This window comes from Hylaeus anthracinus, unplaced genomic scaffold, assembly GCF_026225885.1.
Source record: "Hylaeus anthracinus isolate JK02 unplaced genomic scaffold, UHH_iyHylAnth1.0_haploid 2, whole genome shotgun sequence".
Taxonomy (NCBI): domain Eukaryota; kingdom Metazoa; phylum Arthropoda; class Insecta; order Hymenoptera; family Colletidae; genus Hylaeus; species Hylaeus anthracinus.
This window is the reverse complement of record NW_026534838.1, coordinates 7,024,554-7,042,700: the sequence shown is the minus strand read 5'-3', so window position 1 is coordinate 7,042,700 and position 18,147 is coordinate 7,024,554. Positions and strand designations below refer to the sequence as shown.

Sequence of the window (18,147 nt, the reverse complement as noted above, 5' to 3'; positions counted from 1 at the left end):
TAATTGTTCCAGAAAATGCACAACTACCAGCTGAGCGAATCCAATCACTTGAGAGTATCATTCTCCAAGAGCAACATCTAACAAGAGTCACAATCAAACGATCGGCAGTGGTACCAGTCCTATGCCCTAGTCCCCTTTTGGTCACCCGGCTCAGAGTATGGCTGATGGTCCGTGCGATGGGCCTAATGGGTCGGTCGTCCTAGAAGGGCTGCAACGCCATTGACTGGCCACCTTTGAGCCTTCCTTGGCTCCAAAACGGTGCAGCACGATGGTAAACGACCGCCTGTCCCTCGCATCAAGGAGCACATGCGTACCAACATTCTGTCACCGAGATCTCGACTCGGAGGCAAGGACAAAGTACTTCTCGGTCTTTCCGAGAGGATGCCACACATCCGTTTCTACATTTTATCTTTTCGCATTCGTCAGACGCTAGAGTTTACGGCCACGTGAAACTCAAAACAGGATTAGGGCTGCGAACGAGGAACCACGATGAAAGCGAGGGTTGAGTCTCTTGAAAGTAAATTGAGAAAACGGCGTTGGCTCGCGTCGAGTCAACGCCAGAACCGCTCAGAGAGAAAGAGAGAGGAGAGGTCCCGGTACCTCCCGCGGTAAGCGAACGAAGCATTTTCAACGGAGAAAGGAGAGACTAGGATTATAAAATGGGTACGAAGAGGGACTCTCGCGCAGAGTTGATCTTTAAAGCATAAGGTATATTATATATATAAATATATATATTATATATTTTACAAGCGTAACGCCAGCCGCTGACGGCGGGGCGACGCCTTCAAACTGAGTAAAGTGTTAAGGGTTTTTAAAGTTAAACGGATCCGAGACATCCGTTCGATCCATCAAAGAAGCACGCGTCTTTGGTTAGCTTGTAAGAGATTGTCAACGCAAACGCGACATGCGCAGTCAGAGGACAAAGCCAGGTAAGAAGCGAGCTAGATTGAAAGTAGCGCGCGTTTAGAGCTACCCGATGATGACTATGATCAGATCCTCGCGTCAGCCACGAGTTTCCTTTGTTACTTGAGCGTCGAGCCCTAGGGGGCCGCGCGAAACCGAACGGCTTAACGGTCTAAGATTAATTGTTAAGGCTACGTCAACGGGACCCTCAGCGTTCGCACCCTTTGCCCTCAACCAATCGTATCTTCGCTCAAAGATGAAGAGAAAGATTATATCTTTACCGAACGATCGATTGGGTAGGTGGGATGGAGGCGATAGTCGAAGTCAGTTCCGCCACGCGTGGCAGCCGGTGCTTCTTCGTGGGCCAACCGATCCTTTCTTTGTTTTGTAAGGTGTACCTTCAGTATTTTCGACGGCTGAACGATCGAGCTAGATCCTCGTCGATTCCGATTGGCCTCTGTCGACTGGCCACGTGGCGGGATCGTGCGCTATCGTACGTCGTTGCAGGTGGTATTTTTATAATTTGTATGCTCGACGATAAGTATTAATCACACGCAAACGTACACACTCAAACAGACACAAACGTGGACTCGAACGGACACGAACAGAAACACACGTTCAGACGCAGGTTTCTTAGCTGATAGGTGCTTAGGATTGTGTAGAATCTTTAATCGTATAATAAGGATCAAACCACACAAGTATAATGACAAGGGCGGTAGAGGAGTGAACCGTTAAACATATCGCTAATTAAACGAGGAAAAAAAAAACAAACAAGTTTGTACATGCGTATAGGGAAATTGGTGGGGCAGATCGACCGGCGATTCTCGAACGCCTGGTAGACGGATCAGCATTTCCGGGGACGGACCAGGCCTACCGGAAGCCGGATTAGTTCCTGATCTCTAAGCATTCCTTTCGACAGGCGAAGAGAGCGCCCACCCCCCTCCCTCCCTGTAAGGCGGACGTTAGAACTAACCAGTCAGAGAGGAGACTATAGGGGAGGTTTTTTTGTGTTTGAACCGCTAGTGTCGTGTAAGATAATAAGGTAAATTTATGATGAAACTATGATACACACTGTAGTCGATAGTCCGCAGAGCGTCAATATATTATATAAATATATATATAAATATATATTAACAAAAAAAAATGAGATGCCCGTGGGAAGGTTTATCTGGGCAGTGAAAGGGGAGAGAGAACGATTAGATGCGAGTTTTGATTAGCACAAAAGACTCGCGCGCGAGACGCACATCACACAAAACACACACATACCACACATGGTCGCATGATCAAATCCTCGTGTCAAGAAAGAAAATTTATCAGTAGTGTCGTATCGTCGTGACGAATGGGCTTCCGGTGAACGTCACGGCGACGGTAGCCGTCTGGATCTTGAGGTCTTTAGAGTTTCAAGTCTGAGAACGTTTGATGTGCGAGTGGCGCCGCGACGTGCCACGGAAGCTCGCCGATTTCTGTCTAATCGACGTTCTGTTGGAGTCAATTAAATCTTATTAATATACGTATCGATCGGTAGAAAGGTAGATGGAGGGAAACTGAGTGAAAGTGGAGCGGAAGTGGTTGGCTGCGAGAGAGGATTGCTGAGAGAACAAAAGGTTAAGCGAGTGTTGTTGCGTGAGCCAGAGAGAAAGAGACTATGAGATCCGAGGCGAAGTGAACAAACTAATAACAGAAAATTACAAAAAAATATATTTAACAAAAGCGAGTGCCGGCCCGGGCAGTGTTGTTTGTGCCAAAGTAGGCTAGCCGTTAACTCTAGGAAGGAATCTCTCAACGGGTCAAGCGAGCGATGTTCCTCGTGATCGTTCGGACGCCGATCTTCAAGATTGGACAGTCATTTAGGGATTGGATTCCACGAGCCTCCTCGCCAATTCCTTCTGGATGGCCTAAATCGGTTTACATCGATCTGTTAGAAGCTAAACCTCTTGGATGTTTGGTTTATAGTCTCAATATCAGATCCAAGCAGGCAGTCGTTCCAAATCTGATGAAATGGAGGCGAGGTCCCTTTAGAAACTGAATTTTAGATCCAAATATGCCACCTGATCCTTGGATGATGGTTCTAGATCGCTTGGAGCTGATTCTCGCTGGCCAAGGAGAGCAGGAATCGACCAATCAGTCGAGACGTAGCGAGTAGCCGGCATGAGCGAAGGGGCCAGTCTTTGCATCTATGATCTGTCTTTCGAATCTCCGATGTATTTACATTATTTAATCTGATGACTGCATTTATAGATTCTACCGGAACCGTAGTGAGTCGCTTCCGTCGCGCGATGATCGCTAATTACACGTCTACACATCGTATACACGAAAACATACGCGTTTCTTTGTCAACTTCTGCGTTTAAAGTATCTTCTATGATTCGCGTAGTAGCTTTTAGATTCTCATGTTTTGTTTCGACTTTGATGTCCAAGCAGACACTTCTTTCTTTACAAAGTGAAAGATCAATGTTTCCAGTTAGGTTACTTGTCGTTACGTTCTTTGAAGATAGAAAATCAAGCTCGAAAACCCCCTTTTTCATAGGATTAACGACGATTTAGTTTAAAAAATAGTTTATATATTTTCACGTATTTTATAAATGGACTTGTACATATTCTTAAAAATATGTATATTTGATAAGGCAACTTCTCTTCATTTATCGTTTAGGTATAAACTTTCTTGCCACATTGAACATTCAGGGAAAAGGCGATCCACAATTGCCGATATTCAACCATTTTTACACACTTCCTCATGAGCCAGTATACATTATCGAGAACTTCACTTAAAACCATCGCGAAAAATGTGATCTTCCTCAGTTGGAAAGAAGTTCAGTGTCTGCTTAAGCCTAAACTTCTCTAATCGTCGTGCAGTTCTCAGCAGGTCTTATCTTCTAGTTATACGTTCTCTTCTTCAAGTATTAAACAGGCTGTTTCGATGCACAAATAAACCATGGAACCCTGATTCAGGAAAACTTCTTCAGGTACAGCCGAAGGCCTCCTGCACAATAGTATTTCCAGCACAATGTTTCCTAAGCGTACCTGAAGAGCCTGCAAACCTTACTTCAACTGACAGAACTTCCAAATTTCGTCGCTGACGTCGCCATTCTGCGTTGATTTTACTGGAGGTCTCTTCAGAGTTTCCAGAACACATTCCCGCTCACACATTGTCACTCGTACACGGCTACACGACACACGCACATACAGAGACACGGAATTCGTTATTTTGTACAGTCTGTTGCGCTGGACAGAGTTCGATTCCCAGAAGGAAAATGTGTGCGATGCTTCCATCGAATTTTTTACGAATTACTTTTGGCGAACTCATCCAGCATTTTTATTAATTATACTGTAGCGCAAAAAGCAGGGTTACAAAAAATTAAAACGTCGGAAAAGTTTTGAAAATAATCCAACAAACGAAGAAACAGCATTTCCTCCTGAGAATCGAGAATCTGTCTCGGTACCAGCTCGCCTGCGACAGCTATTCTATCTAATATTTATTGCGATGACAATGATTTCCACTTCCTTTGTCTATTTTCAAAGGGGAGAGCTGCCAAGAGGCTTTCTCCGTTTTCGCCAAAAGAGAAGGAAAATATGAATTTCTAGACGAGGAACAGTAGTAAAAGCTTTAAGAAATCAATTCGGTGAATCAAACGGGACAGCCGTACCGGGTTGTAAATTATCTACAGGGTGCCCGGAGTTAGTTGCGCAACTTGGTTCCGTTTCAAATGGCGTTCAAATCCTTTCTGAAGTCCCACCAAGCACAAACGTAAAAATATATAGGTAAAGAGATCTGCAAGACCTGTCGTTGTCGAAGTGTTTTGTTAAAAAAATAATAGTACGACCAGAGTCATTTTCTTTCAAATTTCAGATAAAATCTGCCTTCTTTTTAATGGTCCTCGAAAATAGAGGGACGCCATTTTGAATGGATTCGCGAGGATCCGAGAGATGTAGCTTTTTAAATTCTGAAAAAAAGAGGCACCCTGTAGACGGATTAGATCGAGTATATCTCTAGCTGGGTTGAGGGGGGCCGAGGTGAGGGTTGGGATAGCCAGCACTCGCTACATGGTGTCGCAGATATTCAGGCTCCGAAATTTCTCCAGACCAACTGAACACCTTGCGAAATTCTAGAAGAGTTGTTCTAATATATATATACATACACGCATATTCAACGTAACTTCCTCATTATAGACGACGTATTTTTATATATTATAAAGACCAATGGCGTGACAAATCTCGATCGCTTCGATCATTCAATGTAGTTGTCTAAATAGATCCCAGCAGACGCACCATGGACTCTCCTTACATTTTACTCTTTGTGGATAATGGATTCTTAACGGGAACAAATTCGGCTGACGGTTCAGAGTATCAGAGAAAAAACATCTGCGACAAGAAACGGGGCTAAAGTTCAGAGGAAGCATCGAATTCCTCTTAGAAAAAGGTACCATTCGCAAGGCTTTCTTAATTCTCGGTTATTTCATCGAAACATTTTACCGAAAGGAGTTTGTATAGTGGAGAATTCGACAGTAGCGATTAATAAGATCAACATTTTCTCTAAACCATAAACAGACAATCAGCTTATCAGATTCTATTAAGATCGAACACCGTCAAACTTCGTTAGACTGAACTACAGAATACTTCTCTAGCGAGAGTAATCGTAAGCGTTTTTGAAAGTACAGTTCAACTACTTCGAGACAAAATTTAAAGAATTTCGAACATTTCACGGATTTACAATTCTTTTCAAACTTCAGAAATTAAACATTGAGATGACATTTTGCATCGCTCGAGCATATGATATATAGGATGCATGAACTTAGACAATCAGACCCCATTGAACTATATCGAAACACCATCAAACTTCATCAAATAGAATTAAAAATTATCTTCAGTGCAGAGTACATTTTAACAATATATCTCGAAGCAAAATGTAGGATATGTCGTTGTTAACGATAAAACAAATTTGTTGACAGAAAATAAGTGTTTGAAAACTCGTTAATAGGATAAAATTGTTGTTCGGATCATGTCACACTTCGCTTAGCTGTTACATACTCAGTAGAAAACAGAAACTGTGACAATCAGCTTGATCAAGCTCCATAAAAATCTGTCAAACACCGTAAAACTTAATGGGAAAATATCTCCAGTTCGAAATAAACCCTAACAGCAGAATATAGATGGTGGTACTAAATTATTCCAAGACAAAACGTAGGATATGTCACTGCTAGACAACTATAGAAATTCGTCGACAGAAATTAAATGTTCGAAGAGTCTAACGATACTTTTTAATAGGATAAAATTGTTATTCAGATCATGTCACACTTCGCGTAGTCTGTAGAAGACATAAACTGTGACAATCAACATAATCAAGCTCTATCGAATCCTGTAAAACTATCAAACGCCGTCAAACTTAACAGGATAATATCTCCAGTGCAAAGTACTTCCTCGAAAAAGTCCAAAAAGGTTAACCAGAAGCCTCGAATAGTATTTTTCAACGCTCCGAAAGGGCTGCTGACACGTTGAACACGATCGAGTAAAAATCCTTTTTCACCAATCGATGCTACACAGAGACCACTATGAAGAATGGGAAGTAGTATGCGAAGAATTCTAATAGAAAGTGTATGAGAATTCGTGTGAATTTTGCCGCGAGAGGAAACCAAAATGGAAATTATCTATTCGGACCAAGGAAATTCGGGGTCTGGTTCGAGCCACGCAGTAGACGAAGCTTAGCCTACAGAGGTTATTTAGGGACTATACTAAACGAAGGCGTGTATGTGCACAAACGTTCACGAAACACGTAAACGATACAAGCGTTAAACACACACTTTACAAACAACAGACACGACCAAACGACACACGTACACGTAACCACACATACTGGCGCGCGCGCATACACCTACACACACACAACACACACACACACACACACACACACACACACACACAATGTATATCTCCTATATACATATATATATATATTTGATATATCGCATTGTAACAGGTGTGTCCAAAAGTGCGCAGCGGCTGTATCCCAATAATCTATATTTTATTAATAACTGATAAGTGTAGGATTACCGACGTTACGGATTATGTAATGATCTAGAAGAGAAGATTAATCTATTACGAATATATTGTATATGCGATAGAGATACGAGAGAGAAAGGGCACCGAGGTGATGACAGGTGAACAAAACAAAGCGAGAGGAGCAGAGAGTGAGAGCGTCAGAATTGACGGAATGCCAGGTGAGAGTGAGCGAATAGTATGGAAGGAAAAGGTTTAAATTAATTATCGATACACGTGTAAAATATATCGTTGAAATTAGAGATGGTCAGCTCGCCTAATCGGGGCCTTAGGCTTCGTTCGAACCGAGATTAAACTGAACTCGACCTTCGATTGTCTCTGCGACCTGGAGGCCAGCTTGGCAGAGGTCGAAAAGCGACGATTAGGGTCGTTGAACAAAACTTTTCTTTGTGGTGGATGTTAGACAAGGTTCACAGGGAAGGGGGGGACGATTTAATCCGTTCGGGCTGGCAGGACGAGAAAGAGATACCTTTAACGCGCACCCGAAGCCGCCATCTTCGGCCATCGACGGGTGCCGGTTGTTGAAATAAGTGAATATTTAATTTTTCCTACGTGGCGAAAGCGTTTAAAAGACACACAGGGTCAAGCACAGTGAAGATGAGACTCCTTTAAAAAAGAGGATCTCTACGAGCAGGACGCCTAATGGTGTTTATAGGATAGGTGAAATTTGCTGGACTAGTTCCAAAATGTCTTCTTGGGTCCTTCATTCGTTACGAATCGATTTCAATCAAGTCGTTCGTTATGAAAGTGGCGTGAATCTTCTTAAAAAGTTTCAATGTTAACGAGGCAATATTTCTTTACGAAAGTGTCGACTTAATTGTTAAACAAAATCGTGAAAATATCTTTCGTTTGTAAATGCAAGGTCGCGATAGAGTTATCATTCGTACCACCTGATTGCTTTAAAGACTTTGATTACACTTCAACGTTGATTGAACTATAAACCTTCTAATCCCCGAATAAACGAAGATGGACACTTTCATAATTAATGACTCGATTGTACGAGGATCGACAGGAGATAGTTTGTCCAGAGATCCCAAGAGTCTAGGTTAGTGTCTTTTTGAAGCTCAACATATCAACAGAACTGACGTCGCGGTTTCTAGGTCCCTGTTACCAGGAGAAACACTTTGGAACTGTCCAGAAGCTTCGTTTCCCTTTTCTTTTCCTAGAGAAAGATGGATCTCCGAATGAATCTCATCCGACGTGATCGATAGGATTCGATATTGGTGTGCCTGTTGACCGAGTGACTCCGCAATCTTCTTGCCCGTTTTTCTCTTCCATGAAAACCACGTTAGGCTATAGGGTCCTCCTGACTTCACGGGGAACTCGTTCAGCAGCCAAGCAGAGGATCCATCGATTCTCGAGTGGCAGGCGTCGAATTCCCTGTCGGTCAGAGGTGCAGGACGAGGAAGGCCTCATGGTTGATACTAACCGAAGCTTTAGAGTCGTGTCCCTTGGGTAAAATAATCTTCAGGGGGTCAAACGACACACTGACGATGAGATATCAGTGATATGAAGTATAGTGAAATATTAGCGTGTCCTTCGATCTCCTTAAGAAGCCAGCTGTGTAGCACTGGAACTCCTCTAGCTGTAAGTTTGGAGTGTTTTGCCCAAAGGACATGAACAGCAGTCTCGGTTAGTATGAACCGTGATGACCCGGACCGCGAAAGCCTCAAATATCTTATTGAAGGCAGGTCTCGTTCGCTCGACTTCTATTGTTCGTTAGTTGATCATTATAATCGCTGTTGTGACGTTGATGTATTGCCAAAGGGAAAACAGAAGGTTGGCATACCGAGGAAAAGACGGGATTAGGCTAACCAGTGCCGAGGTTGGTGCAAAAGGATGTTGCAAGGGGCCCCTCGAGACTCGATGTAACATTGACATACCCCGATCGAGCGTAAGCGTAATCGCAAACAGGAAAACTCATCCCCATATGCACAGGGCCGAGGAACTGTCCTTAGGCGATATTCGACCGGAGATGTCATCCGTGAAAACAAGTAACGAGTTAAGTCGCGTGAAACGTAGAGATTTATCTAAGGAGTAGTTGTTAAGTCGATGAACAAACATGAATTAACAAACAAACAAACAAACAAACAAACAAACAAACAAAAAAATCGCAAAGCTGTAAACAAAGAAGTAAAAGGTTAAACAATGATGGAAAACAAACGTAGCGTCTTAGACTCGTGTAGTAGCCCCCTTTCTAATTAAGCCTCCAGAACTTTCAAACGAGTACTATTGTATAGTTAAACGACAATCACTCGACTCTCTGTATCGATATAATTTGATGAGGAAAGCGAATCCCTGAGCCGTCGGAAAAGCTGTCGAACATCCTTTCTCATACATTCTCTTAGGTTCTCCTTCGTTTCTTTTGGTCTTCTCGTCTGCCTAATTTCTCGAAGACGTTCTGGCAACGTCTGGGACGCGTGTGATAACGATTTTCCGTAACAATCTTCTTATTTCGAGGGAAACTGGGTGGGTTTTGGAAATTTCCTTTCTTTCCCATTCTCTTCCAGTCGTCCTACGTTCCTCGCCGACGACAGCTGCGATTCCACACGCGTTCTTCGATGCTGACGAAAGTCTAGTTTGTTGAAAGCGCAGAGGATCGTGGCGGTTCGATCGGTAAGTTCAGCGTTGATTGAGAAGAAGTTCTTATGTTGATCGTAAGGGAAATCGAAGTTCAAGCCAGATATGAGAGAGACAAATATAAAAGGAATACAATTGTGGGCCAGGAATTGCGTTGCAAGTCACAATCAGCTCGCCTCCGGCAAGACAAATCAATTTTCTTTTTGTACGTGGAACAAGAAAAACAAAGCGTGAAATCAATTGTCAGAGCGAGCGTTTTACGGTTAAGCTCTTTCTAGTAAGTTTGATTAGAGATTAGTTGTGTACGAGGACGGTACGAGGGCGAGGAGATTAGTAACAAAGGGTAATTATTCACGTTCACCGAAGCACAAATGGAGACAGACACTAGGAACAATCGTTTCTCATCGTATGGTCGCTCGTTATTGAATTGTACGTTGTTTAGGGATCTTTGTAAGAAAAAGGAAGAATTTCTGACTGTGGTGTTGAAAGAGATCGCCCTTAAAAAGTCTTCTAGCGATAAACCAGCCAGCTATGCTTTATTTCCTGCTAGAAAAATCAGTTTCCTACAATTTTAACACTGTCTGTGGAATTCCAAAACTCAAAGGTCTTCAATTTACCTCTCAGAGAAGTTATTTTCAAATACAATAAAGAGTTAGGCCATCCCCAGTAAAATTAAACTCCAAATCTGAAACTGGAGAGTTAGAAGACTTCTGAAAGTATCGAATTGGGCCTAAGTTTGAAGCAGGCCTAATCTATCTCTCTCGCCACCAAGTCCAGAAGACATATACATACGAAGACCATAGGTTGATGTCGAAATAGACAACGTTGGATCATTGTATAGTTCAATGTCGACCGATGATTCCTACGAAGCATTTACACCAACGCTCGCGTACTCACACCGTTTGCATTTATCACAAACCGGACTCACACAGCCACGCACACGTACAGACACACAGACCACGACCGCACACAGATGTATGGGCACGTACCGATCGCTCTTCCACGTGTCTTCTTTCGGCACGGCGTCATTTACTATACACGATTTACATCTACGATTTTTATACCTCGATTACAAAGCCCCCCGCCAAAACCCCTCGGAGGATATGTTCCATTCTACGCGTGTACCCCTGCGACAGGCCCGGAAGTGATCGTTTCTCGAGACTCGACACAAGGATCGAGAAAGATGACGAATTGCCTTCGGAATTGTATTTCTGTGACATGGCATGGATGGGCAAAATTTTACGCCGATAATACGCATAATGCTTTAACCACAATGTTTATTCTATTGGGTAATTATTCGTTACGAGATGACAAATCTTGCAAACTTGAAATTCGTATGCAGGTGATAAATCTTGCCCATCTCTGAGTTCTGAAACTGATACAGGGTTACTTCCGCGCCCCCCCCCCCCCCCCCCCAACACCTTCTTCGTAGATTATTCTCGGAACATTTAATTCATGCGTTGACTTACGGTAAACTTCGTACCGCTTGCCGTTGCGTCGCCCTACTTTTCTTTATTCTTTAACGGTTACTTTTTTTTTATTCTCTCTTTTTTTTTTTTACTATTACGATTATTTACTATTGCTATTATTATTACTATTATTATTATTATCATCATTACTATTACTTTTAATCGCCACCGTTTAACACTACCGTTCGTTACTATTAATGAAGCTACTTATTATTAATCATTATTTACTCTTACATCATTAATTATTCGCTAGTTCGTACTCTCTACTACTATCTCTATACATTACTATTATTTCTTTGTTTTTTTTTTTTTTTTAATTTTCTAACTCTAGACTTTTTACCGATAAACGACGGGTTTAAGCTCTCCCCCCCCCCCCTTCCTCCCTCCCTCCCTCCTCCTCCTCCTCCATCACTCACTTTCAAAGCAGAGCTCGTGCTTAGTTTTTTTAATAATCGAACGAGCGAACACGAAATGGTATAATGATAAAAAGAAAAATGAAAAAAGGAAACACACAAGCGATACTTTTGTAAAATCGAGCGTTTAATTTTAGCTGACCTTAGTTTAGGCTCGTTGTTTTAATCGATCGGCGCTACTATCGTTTAATCTACTCCCCTCTGCCCCCCTTTCGCTTTCACACAATTTCCTACGAATTTTCCATCTTCTATCATGCGATCTGTACTTTCGCTTATCTCTAGTAGTCATTTTCTATTTTTCAACTTTCTCTCTCCTCTCTCTTTCTCATAGTACGTACATCGTATTATCTCTTACCTTTATATTATCTCTAACTCTTATCACTATTACTCTTACTATATCGTCTCTACTACTATATTATCTGTCTATTACTATTACTACTAATAGCGCTACTATTTCCGCCTATCGACCTTGCTGGTCCAAGGCGTCTCGTTCTGTCGACGAAATTGTCAAATAAATTGACCTTTCGAGATCTGATAATTTTTATTTCTTATGGTCATTATTGTTAAATGAAATCGACTTTGAAAAAATCTATGAATTTTCTGATTCAACACAAATTGTTGTTTACGGGGCTCTTTGCGACCCGACTTTGACGTCCTCCAATTTCTCACACGATTAATATTAAGATAAAAATTTTTTAATTTGTTTGACACGTTTGTTAATTAATTTATCGGTTTAAAATGGGTTGCTAAATTGTACATTTCGAATGGAAAGTGAGAAAATGGAATGTCTAGAATGAAATTACACTATCAGGTCGAAGTTTTGAAGTGACTGACTATGGCAATGGACTTGCAAGCGTTTGCAAAATAAAATGACGAATATCTGATAGTCTTAATGCTTGACAAATGCCATAATCAAGCTGAGAACGCAAAAAAATAGGGCGCAAAGGGTCCAAGTTTCCAGTCGACAAAATGGCGGCGTCTTAAACTTCTCACCACTCATTGTAAACCATCTGCGATTTTTGCGATACGTAAGCCTGTTCTTTAGTTTCTCGCTTGATGCTCGCCGACATTTTTTCCTGTTTACTCACAGCCCCCCGACCCCCTTTTAAAGATTCAACCGTGCCCCACGAAGGGATCAGAAATCATCGAGCTTCGAACCGATACGAAATTGTAAAACGCAGCAAACCTTAATCATCCACGCCCACCTCTTTAGATATACTTTTACGTTTTCGAGCATGCTCTATCCGACACACTGTATTTTGTCTGTATCCGCGAGTTTCGGTTTTATCGCGCTTTTCCACTGGGAAAACCGAGTGTCGAAGGAAGGGAAGGAAACAAAGAGAAACAAAACAGAACACGACGAGATCATTTGCTAGCGAGCGGGCAAAAGAACTATACGTATTACATATAGCCGATTTGTCAAGAAAAAACAAAATGAATGGAAAGATAAATAAACCTGTCCGTTTTTTGTGTTCTTTCTGTGTATCCAACTACTACCCCTCTACCACATCCTCATATATTATCAAATATGTTTGTGCATTCTGGTTCAAAACAGACCACCGATACGAAAGGAATTATGTTTTGTTTATTATCCTTCAAAATACAAGGTTAGAATTTCATTTAAAGTATAGTAGAAAAATGAGATTTATGGATACTGGGTATTGACGAGAATATATCGTGAAGAAGAAACAGGAATATATCTAATAATAGTGGGATAAATAGGGTTCAATCCAAAAGCGTTGATGGGAGCAAGTATTTCTTGGTGTTTTATTCCCTCTTCGTCACATTTTGAAACCGATTCCTGCGCTGGACTGCCTGTGATGTTTTAAACATTATAGTTGTTTTTCAAATTTGCAATAATGAAAATGTATAAAATTTACCTTCAATTACGATGGAATCGTCCTGTATCGATTTTGTCTGTAACTCCTGTTGAACAATCCAAATGTTAATATTAATGACATAAATAATTCCATCAGGATATTTGAACACTTTCTTCTTTCTGACAGAAAATAGCAAAAAAAGGGATTCAATTATCCGTAATACCTTTACGAAAGCTTTCGAATTTTCCTCAGTTTTATCTCTGTTTATTTGTGTCTGTGTTTTGTCTTCTCCTTCTACGACTCCCTGCAAATTTGATATCAATCCTTTCAAAAATATATTATTTGCTCCTATTCTCCGTTGTGTTTTCAATTCCGTTTCATCTGCTCCAGGATGAAGCTTTTTCACTGCAATCACTTCTTGTGTGTTTTGCACCTGGTAAGTGTAATTTCTTTATATACTCTTGACAACAAATTCTAGATAGAACAACCGATTTAATGTGCCTCACCGATACTGGAAACCCTGCACCATTGGTGGTCCTAATTTGAAAGCCATGTTTGTCGTCGGCAATGTACTGAGCCCTTTGGATGGCGCCTGTGTCATCAATGTAACTGTAAGCACCGTGCGTTTCGCCATTCAGAGTTCTAAACTCTGATCTCGCGGAATTTGGAGTACTATAGCCGAAACTGTATTGGCCAAAACTGTCCTGATAGTTCAGGACTGGAGCGGCTGGCTTCGCCAAGCCAGAGCTAATCAAGCAACAAGTTGAAAGCAGAATCTAAAAAAGATAATTAACAAGTTTTAGCTCAAATATTAGATCACTTTAGCTATTCAAATATAAGAAGCACTCGTGTATATCCTCCTTCGCAAATCCCAATAAACCCTGACAGTTCACGTGAACTATTCCCACTTGAAAATCATTATGCAATCCTAGTCCCACGTGACCTGGACCTTCCACAAGCACAATAACGTATAGCTCACTGTCAAGTCTATAGCCCAAGCAAGCCAAAAGTGAATCGACGACAACTACGTTCTGCGCCCACGATCTCGCTATCAGAACTTACGTATAGACACTTCATGATGACTCGATGGAACGTGCACGAATTTCTGCGCATAACACTGTTTATATATACCAGTGGGCACGCCTTGATGCGACGATCTTTTTTTTCTATCGTAGCGGAATCCCGGATGACTAAAGGACCAAAGAAACGTCCGAACTGGTCACGCCTGTCTTCAAGAAATCCTCTGCTTGGAATCCGGCTCCGAAAGTGTTCTCATAGAATATTTTTATCATCGTTGCAACTCGCACCACGAGCTATGCCCTAATATGTCCGCATCTCAGGGTCGTCCAGGAGATCCGTGTGCGGCGTAATAGTCCATTACCGAAGAGATTCCTGAGAGCAACGTCGCTCCTTCGAATAAAGAGGTCCTTATCGTCCGTATTACTTGTATTTTGTGTTTATCCGCAGACAAAGAACTGTCGTATGTTAGAGTCTGAATGCAGATAGGATTACGAGACGCAGTTTTCAGTTCTCCTCGAAGAGGATGCATTTGAGATCTATAGAATGGGAAATATTTCGCTTACTTTATAGGGAATTTTATTTCAATGCTCCTGAATTAAAGAATGAAGGCGTATGAAACTTACAGAGAAGTCAATATTTTGTTTACCTTACAGCTATTTTTATTCGAATTCTTCTGGAATCAGAAATTTAATACTACATGTAATTAGCGGTTGTCGTGCAATCTGTAATGGCGAGCCTCGTTATTCGTAATTGGGCAATAAACACTTTACTTAATCACCGCAAACATGTTCATTTGCCATTCTGTAGATTTCGTACTATTCAATTGTTTCGAAATGATGACACCTTGGCATCGCTAACAGGAAAATTGTATCAAATCGATATCAGAGGAAAGTGATGATTAATGTGCGCTGAATAAATAATCGGTTCGGGACAACGGAATTCAATCAGAATTCGGGTAAAGTATGTATATTTTTTTATTTCTGTTTCAACGACAAAATATTCATTACAAAGCCTGAATAATCACGAGAGAATGCGAGTGTCCTGTGGATACATTGTTAAATGAAACGTGATCCGTAAGGCAAAAATAGACAAAATCCTTATCGTGATATAACATTCCAACCGTTAATCGTTAAATAAAATTTCAAACTTGAAAGAAGTGCTTTAAAACAACCATACGTCACCGATAACGTTACAAATAAACGTGATTCGAGTATGAATTTTGTCCATTCCTGTCTTGGACAATCGCTAAACTTCAGTGCAGATACATGAACAACAGTTCTCGCCAATCTCTTTATTCCAAGTAAAGGTAACTATTTATGGACTATAAACTATAGCAATTCCCGCGTGAATATTTGTTCCTGGAGCCTCTTCTTCAGTAAACAAGTCTTCCAATGGCGAGCCCAGGGCTAGCGACAGCAAGAACGTCCGCTGATCTGGCTGCTTCGTTGGCCAGATTCAGCTTCTCGTTCAGGTGAGCGTTTACGTGCGCAGCCTTTGCCACGGCGACTTCTGGCGTGTCCTGGACTCTTCCGTCGGGACCAATAGGGGCCCCACGAACGACCACAGCGTTGGCGGTAACCAGTGGAAGTCCTGCTGCAGTGGCCGCCACCAAGCCTCCAGAGGACCTCGCAGCTTCGTTGGCTAGGGTAATTCGCTCGTTGATTTGAGCTGCAGCGTGGGCTGCCTTCGCGGCTGCCACTTCCGGTGTGTCCAGGACCCTTCCGTCAATACCTATGGCTGATCCGCGAACCACTGAGGCCAGCAATGGCCTGGATAGGATCGTTAAGGATTAGATCAAGAATAATGCTTGGATGTTGACATGTATCGGTATAGAATGCATTAGAAAAGTTTAAGAAACATATGTCTGCAATCCCTGTCATATCTTGCGACTATTATTCTTGTTTCTCAACATGAGGATTCTACTTGCAAGATACGTAGTCTCAAAAGCAAAAATTCTAAAAGCGAGTCACCTGTTCAAATCAGCAGCGACGGATCTGGCAGCTTCGTTGGCGAGGTTGATTCTCTCGTTGGTCTGCGCCGCGGCGTGAGCAGCCTTGGCCACGGCAACTTCCGCGGTGTCTACGACCCTGCCGTCAGGACCAATAGGCGCCCCAGGTACCAGAAGACTCGGTCCAGCTAGGACCACCGATCCAGGCTGAACCAGAGTCTGCACGCTGGCCGAGACTGACCTGGCTGCCTCGTTGGCCAGGTTGAGTCTCTCGTTCAGGTGCGCCGCGGCGTGCTCAGCTTTGGCCACAGCCACCTCGGCTGTGTCCAGCACTCTGCCATCAGGACCGACGGGCGCAGCAGGGGTCAGCCTGGCAAGCAACGGGGCTGACAGGATGCCTGGCTTGGCTAGAGCCACGGAGATCGAGGCGACGAACACCAAGCCAACTGGTCCCATGTTTGGCGAACCTCTGGAAACGGCTGGAAGGGCGACTGGATGATGAAGCGATGATGAAGCGATATCGTTCGGTCTGACAGGAGGATCGTTCGACGCGGTCGACTATGAGGCGAATCGGCCTAGATCGGCTTTTATAGGCCGGCCGGGTCGAGTAATATGACTATCCGTGCTGGAGACGATAGAAAAATCTGTAGAAGATAGAAAACGCTCGCGATCAAGCGGGATCGGCTGCTGTTTCCGCTCCTCGGGGCAAGGTAAGCGTGTTTGTAAAATGAGTACGGTCTGCGGGTGTCGCCGGCCGGGAAAAATTCTTGGGGAGGGCTCCATTTTCGTGTCTCTTACGAGGCCGGGAAGACACTCGATCCCGTTGTCATTTCTCCGCCAGGCCCCGGTCGCCAAGGTCGACGCCGCCGAAGGCCGACGATCGCGTAACCGATCTCGACGCCGAGTCGTTCGATCCCCGTGCACTATTCCCTGTTAGATCACATAGAGACATTTTTGCCTCGGGCATACTGCGCTCGGATATCCCCAAAAGCTCGACTGAGGTGTTCCTTTCAATATGTTGGGAAAGAGTATCAGACATGGCGTAAGGTTCTCGTCTGCGACCAGACTATCAGGTACAATAAAATTCCGATAATCCAGCATGCATAACTCGATCATAATCGTGCTTTTTAAACGGCATTTGCAAATCATTGCGAGTTATATTTCGCGCAAGAGACGTTCGTTCGTGTAGTTAATTGTATGGATGTCATTAATGTCATGATTATATTAATTGTAATAATTCCTCACGATCAGCCTGCAATCACGAATAATTAATTTGTCATTTCATTATTATAATTATTCAAAGTAAGCCGTAATCATAGCTTACGTTTATATCGACACTGACCTACTCCACGACGCCGACGATTCTTTCCTAAGTTCCTAACGATAAATAATCTCGCAACTGACAAGTAAGAAATTCGTTGGAACGAGCAAAAAATATTGATAACGTGCTCCTGGTCAGTCACTCGTGATCGATCTTATGACAAATTCGATTGTGTTCCTTCCCTCTTTGTTTTGATTCTCGATGGAATAAAAAAAAAAACAGCCAAATGTCAATGTCAGGTATATCTGATTCTATTTGGCAAGGCGTTACCCACTCAAACGTTCTCTCGTAGATGGGAGAATCCATGAAGCGGAATCTTTTTATCCTGGTGATATATAAAGCCGACCAGACAAAGTGGATACCATAAGGACCAAGAGACCTGTGCGAATACTGTGCTTTACCTAACGCTCAAGAAATCCACGTTTGTACACCATGAATACTCTGGTGAGTATTCCTGCTTCCTTCGAATTAAAACTAAGCTTGTGGAAGAAAAGACTTGTGATATATTTAAGATTTAAAAAATGCTACTACGATGTGATAATAAGAGAAAGAGGAGTGAACGACACACAAGTCACGTGGAGAGAAAACGACTTTAAAGCAACGAATTGTACATATATACATAT

The 18,147-nt window shown here is 42.4% G+C and overlaps 2 protein-coding genes and 1 long non-coding RNA gene across 12 annotated transcripts in view; 1 reads left to right on the top strand and 2 right to left on the bottom strand.

Moving 5' to 3' along the window:
* Positions 1-12,890, top strand: part of LOC128893105 (polypyrimidine tract-binding protein 2) — a 265,695-nt gene extending 252,805 nt beyond the window's left edge. For all 9 annotated transcript variants that reach the window (XM_054153910.1, XM_054153911.1, XM_054153909.1 and 6 more), the window contains one exon: positions 13-12,890. In XM_054153910.1, coding sequence (XP_054009885.1) covers positions 13-81 — 69 coding nt within the window. In that variant the 3' untranslated portion in view covers positions 82-12,890. The remainder of the gene's footprint in view (positions 1-12) is intronic.
* Positions 12,891-13,030: 140 nt separating this feature from the next.
* Positions 13,031-15,057, bottom strand: LOC128893133 (uncharacterized). 2 transcript variants are annotated; one of them, XR_008461258.1, is made up of 5 exons: positions 14,298-15,057; positions 13,742-14,011; positions 13,459-13,668; positions 13,296-13,341; positions 13,031-13,230 (listed from the first exon to the last, which is right to left on the bottom strand). It is a non-coding gene; the product is annotated as an uncharacterized LOC128893133 (long non-coding RNA). The 2 variants fall into 2 exon arrangements; XR_008461257.1 differs by lacking the exon at positions 14,298-15,057 and having other exon boundaries at positions 13,742-14,280.
* A 156-nt stretch (positions 15,058-15,213) lies between these two features.
* On the bottom strand, positions 15,214-17,222 carry LOC128893119 (cuticle protein 18.7-like). Its single transcript, XM_054153934.1, has 2 exons — positions 16,226-17,222; positions 15,214-16,024 (listed from the first exon to the last, which is right to left on the bottom strand). The coding sequence occupies exons 1-2, from the start codon at positions 16,657-16,659 to the stop codon at positions 15,628-15,630; spliced, it is 831 nt and encodes a 276-aa protein (XP_054009909.1). The 5' UTR covers positions 16,660-17,222; the 3' UTR covers positions 15,214-15,627.
* Positions 17,223-18,147: the final 925 nt, after the last annotated feature.